Source organism: Sarcophilus harrisii, chromosome 5 (genome assembly GCF_902635505.1).
Source record: "Sarcophilus harrisii chromosome 5, mSarHar1.11, whole genome shotgun sequence".
Classification (NCBI taxonomy): Eukaryota; Metazoa; Chordata; class Mammalia; order Dasyuromorphia; family Dasyuridae; genus Sarcophilus; species Sarcophilus harrisii.
Window position 1 is genome coordinate 276,122,534 of NC_045430.1, and position 17,918 is coordinate 276,140,451.

The 17,918-nt window shown below is 54.0% G+C and overlaps 1 protein-coding gene across 1 annotated transcript in view; it reads right to left on the reverse strand.

Moving 5' to 3' along the window:
- Positions 1 to 17,918, reverse strand: part of DNAH11 (dynein axonemal heavy chain 11) — a 257,321-nt gene that overhangs the window by 1,267 nt on the left and 238,136 nt on the right. Inside the window, exons 75-81 of the mRNA XM_031940270.1 lie at positions 16,282 to 16,473; positions 11,205 to 11,324; positions 6,090 to 6,332; positions 4,278 to 4,460; positions 3,640 to 3,755; positions 783 to 895; positions 420 to 560 (exon numbers count right to left, since the gene is read on the reverse strand). Coding sequence (XP_031796130.1) covers positions 420 to 560; positions 783 to 895; positions 3,640 to 3,755; positions 4,278 to 4,460; positions 6,090 to 6,332; positions 11,205 to 11,324; positions 16,282 to 16,473 — 1,108 coding nt within the window. The remainder of the gene's footprint in view (positions 1 to 419; positions 561 to 782; positions 896 to 3,639; positions 3,756 to 4,277; positions 4,461 to 6,089; positions 6,333 to 11,204; positions 11,325 to 16,281; positions 16,474 to 17,918) is intronic.

Genomic DNA, 17,918 nt, shown 5'->3' on the forward strand with positions numbered 1-17,918 from the left:
CCCCTCCCAGCGATTCTGTAGGCTCAGTCAGGAGCCGAGCCCCTTGTCCTGGGGTACCGTGTGGCTCAGGATCCTCCCCAGAATGGCTGAAGGCCTAATCTGTGTGGCAATCGGCCAACATCGCAGCACTGAGGGGGGTCAAGGGCAGAGGACTAGGACAGGGCCGGGACTTGCTTCCTGACCTGGGGGACAAACGGGATCCTTTGCCCCATCCTGGGCCATGGAGCCTGGGTGGGTTTCTGGCCAGGTCTGCAGCGCTGCTGGGCCATGGGTGATGTGTTGTGGAGAAAGTCCTAGATTTGGGGTCTAGACATCCCTGCTCTAAGGCTGCCTTGGAGACTGGGCGAGTCCCTTTCTTCCTATGGGCCTCAGTTTCCCCATCTGTAAAACGGGTGGCTGCCTCTGAGGGCCCCTCTTACCCTCCATGAAGAGCCCGTGAATGTAGGCGCCCTCCCTCGGGGGATGGCCGTAATCCTCCTTGGCCTTCTTGGTCACGTCCACGGTCAGACACATCTTGTCCAGAGGCCATGCGTTCTTCCGGGCCGTGCTCTGCATGACAGCTTCCGGGGGAGGGGGGAACAAACTGGGTGAGCAGGTGTCTGGGCCCCAGAGCTCCCAGGGAGGCCCTAAAGGGAGACCCCGGCCCTGGGCCAGCTCAGGATGGGGAGTCTCCCAGCCCTGGCGCCTCCCCCTAATGGAGGCCGGCGCCATGATCTGGGGCCCAGAGAAGCCCTGCGGGGACAGCTCTGCCATGGTGGGACGCCCAGGGGCCCTGCCCCTACCTGTCAGGAAGGACTGCGGGTTAAAGAGTCCGGACAGCCATACTACTGCCGGCAGGGCCAGGTCCTGGGCCCAGCCGTCCAGCTCTCGGCACCTCGCCAGGAGGTCGCTGAACCTGGTGGGAGAGAGAGGGACCAGGTTCTGGGTGGGGTGAGGCCCTAGGGGAGCCCATGGGGGACCAGGTTCTGTGTGGGCCCAGAGGCCCTGGGGGAGCCCACGGGGGTCAAGACTGGTTCTCCTTCCTGGGGCCCAGCCCCAGGGTCACGTGCAGAAATCATGCTTCTGCTGATGCGTTATTAAAGTGATTTTCTTTCTGGACGGCCTTCTGTCCTGATCAGGGTTCCCTGTCTCTAAGGGGCAGGTTTGGCTCCCACCCGAGGCGGTGGCAACCGCATGAGACTTCCAAGAAAACTCAGTTTCCCTTTTATTTTAAAAATTAACCAGCAACAGCATCTAAATTCTTAAAAGAGAAATGAAGAGAGCTGCAAGAAGAAATGGACAGCAAAACTATAATAGTGGGAAATCTCAACCTTGCACTCTCAGAATTAGATAAATCAAACCACAAAACAAATAAGAAAGAAGTCAAGGAGGCAAATAGAGTACTAGAAAAGTTCGATATGATAGACCTCTGGAGAAAACTGAATGGAGACAGAAAGGAGTACGCTTTCTTTTCAGCAGTTCATGGAACCTATACAAAAACTGACCATATAGAGCAGGAATGAACTGAACCAGCTATGCCCAGCGAAAGAACTCTGGGAGATGATTAAGAACCATTACATTGAATTCCCAATCCCTATATTTTTATCCGCCTGCATTTTAGATTTCCTTCACAGGTAATTGTACAATATTTCAGAGTCTGATTCTTTTTGTGCAGCAAAATAACAGTTTGTCAAAACCGTTATTTTGTGTATCTAATTTATACTCTAACATATTTAACATCTACTGGTCATCCTGCCATCTGGGGGAGGGGGTGGGGCGGAGGGGAAAAATTGGAACAAAAGGTTTGGCAGTTGTCGATGTAAAATTACCCATGTATATAACTTGTAAATAAAAAGCTATGAAATAAAAAAAAGAAAGAAAAAAAAATTGACTATAAATTAGGACATAAAAACCTCAAATGCAATAAGGCAGAACTAGTAAATGCATCCTTTTCAGACCATGATGCAATGAACATTACATTCAATAAAAAGCCAGGGGAAAATAGACCATAAAATAACTGGAAACTAAATAATCTCATACTAAAGAATGATTGGGTGAAACAGCAAATCATAGACATAATTAATAACTTCACCCAAGAAAATGACAATATTATGAGACATCATACCAAAATGTGTGGCATGCAGCCAAAGCAGTAATAAGGGGAAATTTCATATCTCTAGAGGCCTACTTGCATAAAATAGAGAAAGGGAAGGTCAATGAATTGGGCTTGCAACTAAAAATGCTAGAAGAGGAACAAACTAAAAATCCCCAGCCAAACACTAAACGTGAAATTCTAAAAATAAAAGGAGAGATCAATAAAATTGAAAGTTAAAAAACTATTGAATTAATAAAACTAAGAATTGGTTCTATGAAAAAAACAATAAAATATACAAACCCTTAGTAAATCCGATTTAAAAAAGGAAAGAGGAAAATCAAATTGTTAGTCTTAAAAATGAAAAGGGAGAACTTGCCACTAATGAAGAGGAAATTAGAGCAATAATGAGGAGTTACTTTGCCCAACTTTATGCTAATATGTTTGATAAATGAAATGGGAGAATACTTTCAAAAATATAGCTTGCCCAGATTAACAGAGGAAGAAGTAAATTGGCTAAACAGTCCCATTTTAGAAAAAAAATTAACCAGCAACTTTGGTCCAAGTCCCCTGCTGATGTTCTCAAGTCGGCTTTTGGGGTCGTCCCCACTGCTTTTCTCTGGAGGGCCCTCGCTCACACCCGGCCGCCCAAGCTTCCTCCCCTGGCCCCCCCCACGCTTCCCTCTCAGTCTCAGCCCAGTTTCTGGGCGCAGTCGGCTCGGCAGCAGAGGCAGAGCCCGAGAGCCGCTGGACCACAGGGAACAATGGTCTGCGAGACTTGGTTTCCTTATCTGTTAATGGGGGATGAAACCTTCCCTGCCTCCTCATGGGGTCATGGAGGCTCCTGGGAGATAGAAAGGAAAGAGACCAGAGGAAGTGAAAATGACAGGAATTAACATCCCCAAAGGATCGATCCTTCAAGGTGTAAAAGCTGGTGGTTAAACAGGCTATTCGGGGGAGGGGTTAGAGCTTGAGATGTAAACCTTCCCCTGGCCCCCCTTTAATAAGTGAAGAAACCCCGGTCTGGGAAGCAGCCTTCCCAAGCCACCCCACAAAGGCCAGGATTCAAACTCAGATCTTGACACTGTCCACTGTGGGCACAACAGAAGGAACCTTAGATGGAGAATGGGAAGATCTGGGTTCAAATTCTCCCTCTGCCACTGTACTTGAGTGTCTCAGACCAGTTCCTCTCTCAGAAAACGGGAGGTTTGGACAAGACGGCTTCCACGTCCCTGGTGACAGATCTGGGCCGGCCAGTGAGGGTCAGAAGGGAGACCCCCAGAGTGCCCACGGAAGGGCAGCCCTTGCTTTTGTCAGCATGAACCCCCTCGTGGGGCCCCCCAACCTGATCCGCCCCTCCCTCCTGCCTGGTGGCTTTAATTTTTTTATAATCATTGATTCTCTCTCCCTTTAACAACCGAGTCAAAAAAAATTTCACAATAAATCAGCCAAGCCCACAAAGACAGACGCCCCCATCCCCCCTCCCCCGTGGCTGCCCTGAGCTCAGGCCTCATCCTGAGAGGAGGAGGGGGATTCGGAACCACGACTGCCGGCACTGGACCACTTACCACTGGGCCAGGCCGTAGGTGGAGGGGTAGGCCAGTCGCACCCAGGAGGCGGGCACGGTGCCAGAGCTGAGCGCCATCTGCTGGGCTTCCATGTCGGGAGACAGCATGAGCTCACCCTGCGGAAGGAAAGAAGTGGCCTGGGGAGCACAGGGGCCCGGGGAGCATGGGGGCCTGGGGAGCACGGGGGCCCGGGGAGCACGGGGGCCTGGGGAGCATGGGGGCCGGGGGAGCACAGGGGCCTGGGGAGCGTGAGGGTCCGGGGAATGTGGGGGTCTGGGGAGTGTGGTGGCCTGGGGAGCACAGGAACCTGGGGAGCATGGAGGGCTTCCGGCTAGCTCTCTGGAGGACCATGGGGAGCCTTGATCTTAGTGCAGGAGGCAGGAGCACCCCCAGGAGGCTGGTCAAAGATGGAACACTCATTTCCAGTCCCCTCAGCCCTTAAATACCCGGTAAGGTTACGTCCCTACAGCACACTGAGCATGTGCCAACTGGAGAACCGTGACATCCCGTGCTGAGCACTAAGGACGTGGGAACTAGAGAACCGCCATCTCCTCAGTGGCTCTGAGTTAGTGCCTGCTGTAAGTCTCAAATAGACGTCTCCAGCCTTCGGCCTGCCCCGGCCCGGCCCGGCCGCTTACCTTCAGGCCCAGGTCCAGCTGCCGCAGTGAGCGCCGGATCTCGCGCAGGAGCAGGTTCATCCGCTCACACTCCTGGAAGCACACGAGGACGTAGGGGCTGCGGGACGGCGTTTTGTGCGCCATCTCTGCCACGTCGAACTCCTCGGGAAGCTTCTCCAGGAGGTCGTCCAGGATATTCTTAACCTTTGGGAAACACGAGCATCAGGTGCATCTTTCCCTTAGGATCAGGGCTGGCCTCGGAAGGCTGGGCCCAAACTTGTTGGCCCCTGGTAGCGGGCAGGGTCGGAGGTCACCGTGGGTGGGGTGGGGGGTGCCCTGGTTAGCCAAGTTCCAGGCAACACAGCCGCTGGCATTTCTGTGACCCGGGGGTAGGGATGGCAGAAGATGGTGGGCCTGGTGTGACCGGGGCTCCCCAGCAGGCCACCATTAATGCACCCCACTGCAGATTTCAGCCTATTATCCGCTGACTCCCCCTGCTGAAGGAGCGGGAGAGCTCTGAGAGAACAGACTGGAGAGGAGGCCCGTGGGGGCAGGAGAAGACCCCCAGGAAGGAGGGAGCTCTGCGGGTCCCCAGGCTACTTGTGTCCAGCTTCTCGGGGTTTTCTTGGCAATGACACTGGCGGGGCTACTGTCTCCTCCTCTAGACCATTTGACAGATGGGGAAACTGAGGCAGACAAGGTGAAGGGACTTGCCTAGGATCACACAGACAGTAAGTGTCCCAGAAGGACTTGGGAACCTGAGGTTCTGGGACTCGGGCCTGGTGCCCTCGCTGCCTATTTAACCAGTACTAACTATATTTGGTCCTTGATAACCAAGTTAGCAAAGAACAGAAGCTTTAGGCCAATTTCTGCTCAACATTAGGAGAACCTTTCTAGCAAAGACAGCTCGGACATGCACCAATTGGCCTAGAGACCGGATCCCTTTCCAGGGATGGGCTGACCTAGAGTCAGACCAGAAGGGAGGCACAAATGGGACTCGCCCCAGGGTCTCCGGGGATGTTAGATGTCGGACATCCCCAGGGAGAGCATCCGGGGCCGTGCCCAAGAGTTAACAACAACAACCTGACGTGTATTTGTGTGTGGATGCACCTACGTGTCCACACAGATGTAATTTTACACAAAAGGAAAACAAATGCATATATTTGTGTATGTGTGTATATATGTATATATTTTTACTAAATAACAACAGCGATCATCTCTATCACAAATAAATAATAATCCCTTTAGCAAAATGCTTTGCAAAAATTGCTGTTAATTAAAACTTTAATAATCTAAAATGGATAACAATCCCATGAGGGAGCTGCTCCGGGAGCCAGAGCGTCCGAGGTGGGATCTGAAGTCATGTTTTCCTGCTGCGAGGTCGAGGCTGTAGCCGCTGCCCCCCAGCTGGCTGGGCAGTTTATATATGGAAATGGGGAATGATCTCTGTGTGTGTGTGTGTGTATGCCCTTAAATATAAGATTTTACATAAGTGTATATGTATGTGTATATATAAATATTCATATGTGAAAATGCATATAAACTTATATAAGAAGAAAATATATACATATATTTGTGTGTGTACATATGTATGTGTATTTTATATACACACACACACATACACATACACATAATTTTATGCAAGAAGAAAAGGAGGGAATTAGGAGAAAAGTTCACCTGCCGTTACAATTGAGGAGTTTCCCACATCTTCTCAGAAGCAGGAAGCATTACATCAGACACTTCTGGCCCCCTATTTTCTGTCCTCCCAAAGCTGACCAAACTGCGGCAAGAAGTGGCTTAGGTGTGGCCCGTGTGGGTAAATGCCTGCCGTACCTTCTCCTCCGGGGACTGGGCCAGCTCTTCGTGGCCGGCGAGGTTCCTGGGCTGCATCTCCAGCACGACTCGAAGGAGGGCGTCCGAAGTCACCGTCAGGAAGCCGATCTCGGCGTTGGGATGGAGGCCGTACAGCACCGGGCTTTCGGGGGGAAGAGCGTCATCGATGTACTGGTGGTAGCCCGCGTAGTCCAGGGTGAGCGGAGCCGGGAAGCCCGGGGCCAGCAGGAGCTCCCCTTCAAACTTCAGCCACAGGAAGGAAGGGGTTATTCCAGATCTCTTTGCCCTTCCCCCTCCACTAATGCCCTCCTCTGACTCCTGACTGGTGGGGCCGTGACCCTAAGCTCTCACCCACTCACCACATCCATTCTAGATCGTGCAGTAGACAGACAGCTGGCCCTGGAGTTAGGGAGATCAGGTATGAATAAGCTTCAGATGCTTACTGGCCACGTGACCCTGAGAAGTCACCCTGTTTGCTTCAGTGACTTTTTGAGGGACTCCCTGAAGGCAGAAGAGGATTCCCCATACAAGGGGGTCTTTCTCCCCTGTGGGGGTTTTTTGGGTGTGGGGGGGTGTTTGCAGGAATCACTTGAGTTGGATTCTACTCAGAGCCATATGAGTGTGTAGAGGGGACACTATGTTCCTGGTTTAAGGGGATGTTGCTATACCTTTTTCCTTTTTTAAATTTTTATTTGTTATTTTTGCTGAGGCAATTGGGGTTAAGTGACTTGCCCCGGATCATACAGCCAGGAAGAATCTGAAGCCAGATTTGAACTCAGGTCATCCTGACTTCAGGGCTGGTGCTCTATCCACTGCACCATCCAGCTGTCCCTGCTATACCTTTTCAAAAAATGTCTTTTGTAAAAGCAAACTAACATTTTCTGGTTAAATGATATCGGGGGACGCACCAGATAGGGGCTCATCTGCTAGAAAATAATTTGCAGATACTTGAATTACTGTTAAAAACATGAGGGGGAGAGAGGAGCTGTCCTCTGGGTACTCAACATCATAGTCCATAATGAGGAGGGAGGGAGAGAGTCCCAGAGCTGATGTTTCCACAGAAAGCCAGGCGTCAGAAATTTAAGATTTTGTCCAGCCAGGCATTTAGCGTGACGACAGTTGAATTCTTAAGAAAACAAACTAAAAAACATTTAAAATTCGCTTTTGATTCTGCTAAGTTTGGCGACACGGGCTAGGAAATCAGTAACAAAACTGAAGATTTCATTCTGGGTTTCAGAGAGCTCTGTCAGGTAATTTCCAGATTAAACACACAAAGATTAAACGTAAGCCGTGGAAGACCATCTAGGTGATTTTGTCTCGGCTGCTTCAGGAGAAAAATTATTAAGCGTGATTCTATTAATTTCCAGAAGTTATTCAATGGGAATCCCAAACTCAAAAGGTTGGATAATTATTAAAGGCCCTGAAAATGCCATTAATTCAGTCTCCGCCCACTAGAATTCGTTATCATTTGGAGAAGTTTCAAAGGTTTGCCTTTCCTAAGAAAATCAGTTCCTCTTATGTATCGGAATATTAAATTGTGCTGAAAAGGTCGCAGTCTATAAAGCTTGAAATATTAAACAGACCTTTCGGAGAACCCTGGAAGCATCTATTTACATGCAAGATGAATAAACCTCCTTCCAAATTTATCTTATTAATGAAAACACGTTTCTCAGGCCTCAGTCCTGTTAAGCTGCTGGGCACCGGACACCGACTGGAATAACGGGCGCTCCTGCCTCCAAGGAGGTTCCCTTCATGTTACAGATGGGGAAACCGGCCGTCAGCAGCCCAGGATTACACGCGGGGGATGCCCCTCCTGGGGCGCCACGGGAGAGCGGGCAGAGCTTTGAGTTTAGGGAGAACCAGGTTTAAGTCCCACCTTTTGGTACCTGGCCGCCTCTCCAGCCTCAGTGTTCTCATCTGGAAAATGGGGTTAGTGATATTCACGGGCACTTCAGGCCCGAATGAGATAACGTATACGGGAATATTAAGCTCTCTAGAGAGGCCCGTCATTCTGTGAAGAAATATAAGGGCGGTTCCCGGGCCCGAGAGTCTGCCGTCCATGTGAGGAGGGGAAACCGCGGGGGGATCACAGAGGGGGCGTCGGAGGGTGGCCCCCAAAGGAGGGGCCGGGGCGGGGCCGGAAGCACGTGTGGGGAGGAGGGAGTGGGCGGGAGGACTCCCTGTGTCTCTGGAGCCCAGCTCTGTGCGGGGAAGGGTGAGGGGCTGAGCCACCGAGCCAAGGGCCCCATTCCGATTCCGGGGCTTGCCCCCGGCCTGAAATGAATGCGCGCTCCTGTCCGTCCCGAGGTTTGTGGGATCTTTAATTCCGTTTGAGCCCTTCCTGAGCATCTAGCAAGTTAAAAGTCTGCTTGTCACTTGGGAACTTTGGGGCCGGCCTGGAGCCTGGAGCCGCTGGAGCCCAGGGATTATGGAGCAGGAGGGAGCGCGGGCCCTTCCAAGGCACAAGTTCTCCCAGAAGGCAAGTCCACGTCGGGGAAGAGAATGGGCGGGGACGGACGAGGTCTCCCCACCCCAGCTTAGCCCAGCTCAGTCGCGGCTGTTCTCCGCCGGGCGCCAGCAGGGGCCCTCTCCCCTCAGAGACGGCCCGGGATGTCCCGGGACTCGGCGTCTCTCCCCAGCGCGGATCAGCGCCGGCCCTGCCCGGCTCAGCTGGTGCCGCCCGGGCCGCTTCCCCGCGCCTGCTCGCGGAGCCCGAGGACGGGGGTCTCTGGCCTGTCGGATGCCCAGCCCCGCGCTCTGAGCTGGCGGCGGCTCCAGAGCTGGGCCCGCAAGGCGGGGGCTCGCCAGCCTGGCCAGCTTTCCCGGGCGAAGCCCCGGGGCTGCGGTTCTCTGAGCCAGGGAAAGGCCGGCGGCCTGCCCCGGGCAGCGCGCGGGGGGCTCCGGAACTGGCGGGAGGTGGCCCAGGACCGAGGCCCCCAGAGGACGTCCGGGGGCGGCCAGGAGGGCCACGGGGGCCCGGCCGCTCCGTCCCCACCCCTGCCCCCACAGCGGGCCCTGCAAAACCGCAGCCACAAACCGGGCGCCGGGGCAGCCCGCGGGGGCGAAGGGAGGCAACGGCGGCCCCTCCAAGGGCCATCTAGCTCCGGCCATTTTACTGAGGGGAAAAACCCCATGTGAGTGTGTGTGTGCGAGTGTGTGTGCGAGTGTGTGTAAGTGCGCGTGTGAGTTTGTGTGTGTGTGAGTGTGTGTGTAAGTGCGTGTGAGTTTGTGTGTGTGAGAGAGTGTGAGTGTGTGTGTCCCCGTGTCCGTGGGTGGCTATCCCCGGGCTAACAGGAACACGCCTGCTTCCAGCACAGCGTGAGGGCGTCCGTGAAACCCCGGCCCGCCGGACCCCGCTGACTTGGGAAAGGGACAGGCTCAATGCGCCCGATCTAAAATCCCTGATGGCGGCGTTTTTCAGGGCCGTCTCCTGCGGGCCTTTCCTCGGGCAGCCCCTCGGGGCCGCGCTGCCCCGCTCCCCGTCCTCTGGGCGGCCGCCCTGCGTCCCGGGCCCGGCCGGAGTCTCGGATTCGGGCCTGCGGGTATCGGAACTAAGCGCATTTCTCGCGGAGCGTTTCCGGGAGAACCGGGAAACCCCGACGGGCCGGAGCGGGAGACACCGCGCAGCTCCTCTCGGGCCAGGGAAAGCTCCCCGGCGAACGGCCCCAAGCCCCTGGTCCGTTAGAAGTGCTCTGGGGCGGCCGGGCGCCAGAAGGTGCTCCCTGCCTCAGGGAGGCCGCCTGGCTCCGGAGCAGGGACTCGGCCGGCTCGGGGGGCGGCCTGCAGCTGCTCAGCCGCCAGAAATCGGGGTTTAGTCCTGAGGCCCGGAGAGGCCGCGGGGGGGGGGGGGGGGGGTCCTTCCTCCTCGCCGCCTGCCCGGGAGGGCTCCTTCACGTGTGCCTGGGACCGGATGGTTTCCTAAATCTCTCCCCGATCTCAGAGTCAATGATTCTCACAGAGCGCGTGTCCCGGAACGCAGACACTGCCAGCGCCCGCTGCTCCGCCACAGGCTCCCGGCTAAAAGGTTCTGGGCGGCTGTCAATGCTTGGGAGAGTCGCGGGGGCTCCTGGGGGAGCTGGCCCATGCCCTGAGGTGCTGGGGACAAGCAGCCGGAGGAGAGCAAAGGCAGGAAGCGCGGAGAGAAGCCCGCGGCCCGGACCTAAGCCCGGGCCCCCAGAAGGGACACCCTCCTAGGAAGGGCCAGGAATAACCTGAGAGGCAGAGAGAGGGCAACATCTGGGAAAACAGAAATTCCTGCCTTGGACCCTGGGCCCTCTGGGCTGGAGAAGAAACCCCCGCACAAGCAACACCCCCCAGTTCTGATCCAAGCAGACGCACGTTCGTTACCTGCTCCTCACACACAAAGCAGAGGCAACGTCCTAGCAGCAGAGCTGGGCCCACACCGGGAGAGAGTTCCGACCCATCCCCGAGACCCCCTGCTCAGGCCGGTGGCTCATCCTCTGCCTCCCTTAGTGTCCTCCGCATAAAAAGGGAATAATAAAAATACTTTCCTCCCAGGGTCACCGTAAGGGCCAAGTGAGATCGTAATTGCGGTGTTAGCCTAAGCCTGGCACATAGTCGGTGCTTTGTTAACACTTGCTCCTTTCCTCCCTGTCTCGCCGCTCTCTCCAAGTACAAAGTCCAGCACCAGCGTGGCGGCTCCCCGGGAGCCCAGGGCAGGACGTACCATCCCAGGCCACAGCTTCGTGCCCTGGAACAGCGGCTACGCTAACATCCCGGGGGAGAGGGGGAGACCCCGTCTCAAAACAAAAGTCAGCTCCTGCCTCGGACACGTCCTCGCTGTGCAGATTGCTCGGGGCCCACAGACGATTCAGATCGCAGATTTTGAAGGGGATGCTCATCTGGCTATGTGGAGGGTGATCTCCACATGAGGAAGTCACCGTTCCAAACCAGTGTGTCAGCACGGGGAGAAAAACGACCGAATAAAGGAAAAGATGAGGCAAAACCCCGAGGGAAGCGGGCCTGAACTCCTGCCGAGGAGCGGGGGGACCACCCGTGTCGATATGGGCATCCCGATAAGGAAGAAATCACGAGGGCCCGAGAGAGCAAAGGAGGCCCGTGGCCCAAACCCGGTGAAACTTAAGGCAGCCTTACCATGGAGGGGTTCATGAATTCTTCCAGATAGCCCCGGCACAGGCGGCGATCCCAGTCGTCCGTGATGTGGCCCCCATACATGATCTCCCCAAAGAGGTAGCGCAGGTCTTCCCAGGGGACCTAGGCAAGCAGAGAAAGGGTGGGTGAGCCCCCAAAGGTCACAGGCAGAGGCTCCCTACCCTGGGAAAGACGTAGTCCTCCTGAGGTCCAGAAGCATTCCAAGGATGGAGCCGGCACCCCATGATGCGTCCTGAAAGCCCCAGGACTCGGAGACCCCACATACACACATGGGGGGCTGCTGCGTGGAAAGGGATTCAAAACACCCTTTACATCCAAGTCTGTATATATGTGAATACACACACACACACACACACACACACACACACACACACTCAGAATCTCAAAAGCCTGAGTCTTGTACTTCAACATGCCCCTGAGGGGCAGGGAGGGGCACTGGTTTGCCCCAGTCAGAGCAGATGAAGCTCAGGTGCCGTATCTGGGGGGGCCATCACTCTGAATCTTCATTATATTAACCACCATAGGTCCATTCCAAAATGCTTTGATGGGGATTATCTCCACTCTCAACATGGGAAGTCACTGTGGCTCTGAAGAAAGGGCATGACTGGCGTCAGAGGACCCCGATTCAAATCTCACCTCTGAGACTTAATTCCTCTTTCACCAAGGGATCATATCTATCTATCTATCTCTCTCTCTCTCTCTCTCTCTCTCTCTCTCTCTCTCTCTCTCACACACACACACACACACACACAGCCTCAGTTTCCTCATCTGTGAAATGAGCATTTCTCTTTTGTTGACATAATGTTTGGTCCAATTTCATATGGACGCCCTTCTGGCTTACAGAACCTCGATATTTTTACTATTTCCCTCCCAAAAAAGTTGGGAGCAAAGAGCATGTCCTCCAAAGGCTTTTTCCTGCCAAGGAGCTTGATTCAGAGCAGAGCGTGATCATCTGTCCTCCCCACTCAGGGACTTCGCGAACCTCACCTGTCTCTGGGCAGCTTCCACATTCAGATGTCTGGGAAGGGGAATCAGCATTGATCCCCTCGCCATACGATGCCTTCCCCGGGGCTGCCATTAATGGCTGGACTATGTTTTATTCAGGAAATCATGGCATCCTCTCTGCACTCAGCTTAGCGGGATTGGGAGGCTTTTTCTCCTCTCCCCTTTGGCAAAACATGCCAGTTTGTGGTGAAGCTTTACCAGACAGGAGGCTTTCTACCCTTGGGGCCAGTGGGGACCTCCCAGCTGCTCAAGTAAAAATGTAATTATGGCCTTCGTTTGGTACATGACGTGACGGAGGCTCCTGGGTTCCAGCATGCGCGCTGTGAGCAGCCACCGACCTCGAAGGCACTTTCCTTCTGAGCTCGCTCGCTCGCTCTGGTTTCAGCATCTCTCAGTCCTGACTCTCTGCTTCCCTATTTGTGGTGTTCTTGGCAAAGGTGCTAGAATGGTTTGTCATTTCCTTCTCCAGTCCCTTTTACAGATGAGGAAACTGAGGCTCACTCAGCTAAAAAGTGGCTGAAGCAGGATCTGAAGTTGGACCAATTTTCCTGACTTCAGGCTCTGTGCCAGTTGGCTGCCCCAGCTCACTGCATAGTGTGTAAACGAAAAACATGGGAGTATTCTTGTGAATGAGTAGCCCTGGTACATGGGCTGGAGCTCCCCAAGGGATTCGCTGCTCTTGGAATGGACTAGCAAATAAAGTGTTCATCATTTCATATTTTATCCCTGGGATGCACTGTAAGTGACATCTGCTATGATGTAGATTTGGGTTGGAAACCTGCTTCTACCACTCACTACTTGTGTGCCTGGGCAAGTCAGCGGCCCTCTGGGAGTCTCCCACGTGGAGACAGTCACGTAATAACCTGAGATGTCGGTTTTTATCCTGACAAACTGTCGTCTAATTGATCATCATCAGGTTGACTTTTTGGACCCAGGCGTGACTTTACATTTATTCTTATTGGATTTCATCCTATCCAAGGAAGGTCAGTGTTTTAGCCTTTTAAGGTCTTTTGGAATCATCCACTGTTAGCAGTCCCTCCTGGCTTCCTGTGATCTAGATCGGCTGACCTTCCCTGTGTGCCCACCCCACCTTTCTACTTTCTCCCAACCCCATCTCTGTTTTCTCATTTGCAAAAAGAGAGAATAGACATGATGAGCTCTAAGATGCAGGTTTTGAAGCTATGATTCTATTATCTAATGTCTAATGAATGAATGACCTTCAAATACTAATGATGAGCAACAAAAGAGCTCTTCATGTAATCCAGAAACCCAGAACCCAAAATAACAGAGGGACTTTAGAAGGCATCTAGTATTATTTGTCCTAAAATATGTTTTATATTTACTTCCATGTGTACATCATTCAATCAATACGCATTTATTAAACACCAAATGAATACATGAGAATAATTTGTAAAGTACTCTAACAGTATATATTCTTTGTTTGCTGAAGCAATTGGGGTTAAGTGACTTGGCCAGGTTCACACAGGCAGGAAGTGTTAAGTGTCTGAGACCAGATTTAAACTCTTCCTGACTTCAGGGCTGGTGCTCTAGCCACTGTGCCACCTAGCTGTCCCCAATTTGTAAAGAACTTTGCAAATTTTACGACACTGTATAAATGTTAGTTCTTAATATTGTTATTAATATTAGCCAGTCACTTTGCTAAATGCTGGGGGGGGGGGGGGAGGGGTACAAAGCAAAAAACAAATCCAAAAAATCATAACAACCAAAATCAGTTCTTTTCTCAAAAGGAGCACATTCTGTTGGGGGACATGTGGACCACTAAGTACAAACAAAACAGGTGAATTCAGTGTTGAGATTAAAGTCAGGAAGAGCTGAAGTGAAATTCCTGCCTGATTTGGGGCACTCTCAGCTTGCCCAACTGTCTAAATAGAGGTAAAGGGGCCCCCGCGGCCCACGTTGCTGAGGTTCAAATAAGATAACATTAGAAAAGCACTTGGCACAGATCCTCCAGTGGAGAAGGCTCTTAATAAATGTTTGGCTCCCTTCTTCTATAGAGAAGTTAGAGGGGGAAAAACGGACGGTCTCTGCCCTCCCAAGGCTTTCCTTCTACTGCCCTCCTGGAGGCTCTGTGGTGACTGTCTATGTGAGGTCTTTGCTGAGAGGAGGCTCGGGGAGGAACCTTCTCCCATCACTACCCGGCCCTCCTGCGGTCTCAGCTGATGCCCCCCTTTTACCAGACTTGTTGGTGGGCACTTGTTCCTACAAGCTCCTTGAGTTTTTCTCCTATTCCTAATGCTCAGCGCCTGCCCGGCACACAGTAGGTGCCTAATTACTGCTTGATGAGGGGCACCCACTGGCAGCTGGCGGGCCCAGCGGCCTGTTCTGGGAGGAGAATTTGGGGGAAATTTTCCTGATTTGGGCTGGGTAGGAAAGGTCTCCTGTAAAAGGTAAACCCCCAACGGAGCCTTGGAGGAAGCTTGCACAACCTAGGCTCCTAGAGGGCAGGAGTTTGCTTCCTTTGGGGGAGAGGGGCCACTGTAACCCACAAGGCATTTGACGTGCTACCTAGTCCAACGTGCCCATTTCGCAGATGAGAAAACAGAGCCCGAGTGGCCCCCTGGCACCACCCCCCGCTCGGGTCGGCTTCTTTTGTCGGTCCGCGCGTGAGCCCTCCCGGCCCACAGCCCGACCCAGAGCCCGGCGCCACGCGGAACGGAAATGGGTCCTTTCCCTTTAAGCCCCGCTCCGGGGGAGCATCCCTGGAAAGTCAAAGCAAGGTGGGCGCCTTAATGCCTAATAACGGCACGTGCAGGAAGTGCTCCATTATTTATGCGCGTGACGCGCCGTAAATTGCTTCCATCATCGGAACTAATTGGAGTGATTATTAATGCGGGGTTATGGGCTGTCAGCCCTGCTGTCCGTAATCACATTTGTGCGAATGCTTCATTACCTGCCTAATGAATCCGGCAGATCCGCGCATGGAAACCGCTGTTTCTGTTAACATAACCAAGGGCATTTTTTGTGCTCAGCTGCTTGTGTGGAACCGGCCTGACCCACATTCTCAAGTGCCAGGCTCCAGAACCGGGAACCGAGGGGCGGGCCGGCCTCCCCACCCACCGGACGGACCCAGACTTCCCGGGCCCCAAAGAAAAAGAATGATGGACGGCCCCGCCCCCTGTGGCTCCTCCCCCTCCCACCTTGGCACCGGCCTCCAGGTAGTTGTAGAGGACGTGGGCACAGAATGATGGACAGCCGTCCCCGTGCCCTCCTCCCCCTCCCACCTTGGCACCAGCCTCCAGGTAGTTGTAGAGGACGTGGGCACAGAATGATGGACAGCCCCGCCCCCTGTGGCTCCTCCCCCTCCCAGAGAGCCGGCCCCTCCCACCTTGGCATGGCCTCAAGTAGTTATAGAGGATGTGGGCACAGAATGATGGACGGCCCCTCCCCTGCGGCTCCTCCCCCTCAGGATGGCCCCTCCCACCTTGGCACTGGCCTCCAAATGGTTGTAAAGAATATCAGCACAGAATGATGGACGGCCCCGCCCCCTGTGGCTCCTCCCCCTCCCACCTTGGCACCGGCCTCCAGGTAGTTGTAGAGGACGTGGGCACAGAATGATGGACAGCCCCGCCCCCTGTGGCTCCTCCCCCTCCCACCTTGGCACCGGCCTCCAGGTAGTTGTAGAGGACGTGGGCACAGAATGATGGACGGCCCCGCCCCCTGTGGCTCCTCCCCCTCCCACCTTGGCACCGGCCTCCAGGTAGTTGTAGAGGACGTGGGCACAGAATGATGGACAGCCGTCCCCGTGCCCTCCTCCCCCTCCCACCTTGGCACCGGCCTCCAGGTAGTTGTAGAGGACGTGGGCACAGAATGATGGACAGCCGTCCCCGTGCCCTCCTCCCCCTCCCACCTTGGCACCGGCCTCCAGGTAGTTGTAGAGGACGTGGGCACAGAATGATGGACAGCCCCGCCCCCTGTGGCTCCTCCCCCTCCCACCTTGGCACCGGCCTCCAGGTAGTTGTAGAGGACGTGGGCACAGAATGATGGACAGCCGTCCCCGTGCCCTCCTCCCCCCGCCCCCGCTGGCCCCTCCTACCTTAGCATTGGCCTCCAGGTAGTTGTAGAGGATGTCGGCGCAGATGTGCAGGTCCCCGGGGTTGAAGGGGTAGCTCCGACTCCAGCCCTGGGGCCCGAACTTGAGTCTCCCGGCCACGCAGGCGTGGAAGTAGCACAGGGAGAAGAGGATGCTCTTAAACTCCTGGTCCTTGGAGCAGGACTCCACCGTGTCCTAGGCAAGAGAAAGGGGAGCCGGGAGCTCGGGAGTCTGGCGCGGGGACCCTGGCAAGCCCGGCTCAGCCTCAGTTTCCTCATCCGCAGGCTGGGAACCGCGGCAGCTCCTCCTCCCCGGGGCAACGACCCTCGCTGTAAATGGGGCCGCCAGGGGCGCAGTGGGTGGGCACCAGCCCTGCCGTCAGGAGGACCTGAGTTCAAGTCTGGCCTCAGACACTTAACACTTCCTAGCTGTGTGACCCTGGGCGAGTCACTTCCCCCCATCCCCTCAGGGAAAAACCAGCAACCAAACCCCCCCCCCAAATCTCAGTCCCGCAGTGTCTGCTGCTGGGAGGCGGCGAGAAGCCGCCGGGAAGCCTTTGTGAAGGGTGCCCGCCCGGGGACCCAGCGGGGAGCTTGGACAAGCCGGTCTCACTCAGCCTGGGCCCCTCAGAAGCGAGGAACGTGTCGGACTCGTGTTTGAGAAATTATCCCTCTTTGTCTTTATTAAGTGCCTGCTGTATGCCACGTTGCTGTGTGGGGCCAGGGACACGATGCTAAAAAAAATGGCCTGTTTTCGGAGAGTTTGGATTTTATGGGGGGGATGGGAGCAGGACAAGCATTAAAAATCATAACAAATTCTTCTCAAGGAACATAACGCCAAGAATATCGGGAGAATTAAGGAAACAAACGGGAAGGCAGGCGGTGGGCCCACACCGGAGCACAAAGTCTGTCATAAAATGGTCACCATCCAAAGCATCCGCCACCGGCTAAGCAATAAAAGGGGGCCTTAGTGGGATAGTTTCGCTGCAGAGGGCCTGGGGTAAATGTCCGGAGTGGTCTCGGGTGCCATCAAGCCACAGATCCGGGCTTCCAGGATAAGAGCTCACATTCTGGCAGAAACTGCTGAAAGCAGGAAGCGTCCGGCAGAAATCGGGCACTGACCAACTTCTCACTACGAATACGAGGTCAAATGGGTACGGGGATTAAGCATGAAAGCTGATAGCAAAAGCCAATGAGGAGAGGATGTGAATTCTATGGACAACTGAGCTGATTATCAATTGGACAGTATTCTATTAGCATATGCTTGCACAATGGCCCTTCCCACTAGATCTTTTGGTGTATACAGAGAAGTGTGGGAAGGATTAGGGGGTGGAGTAAGACAAGCCAGGCTCACTTTGGTGGTAGAGGAAGAGAAGGAAGGTCCTGCTTCCATCCTGTTCACTTCTACCTCTAAAGACCAAGAATAAAGACCAAGGACTTTTGCTTCTCCTGACTCTGGCTGATTCTAAGCTAACTCGGTCTTCACACTTACATGAGCTGATGCAAAGTGAAGTGAGCAGAACCAGAACCAGAACCAGAACATTGTTCGCAGTAAGAGCAACATGGTGTGATGATCAACTGGAAATGACTTAACTATTCTCAGCAACATGATCTTAGACACTCCCAAGGGAATAATAATGA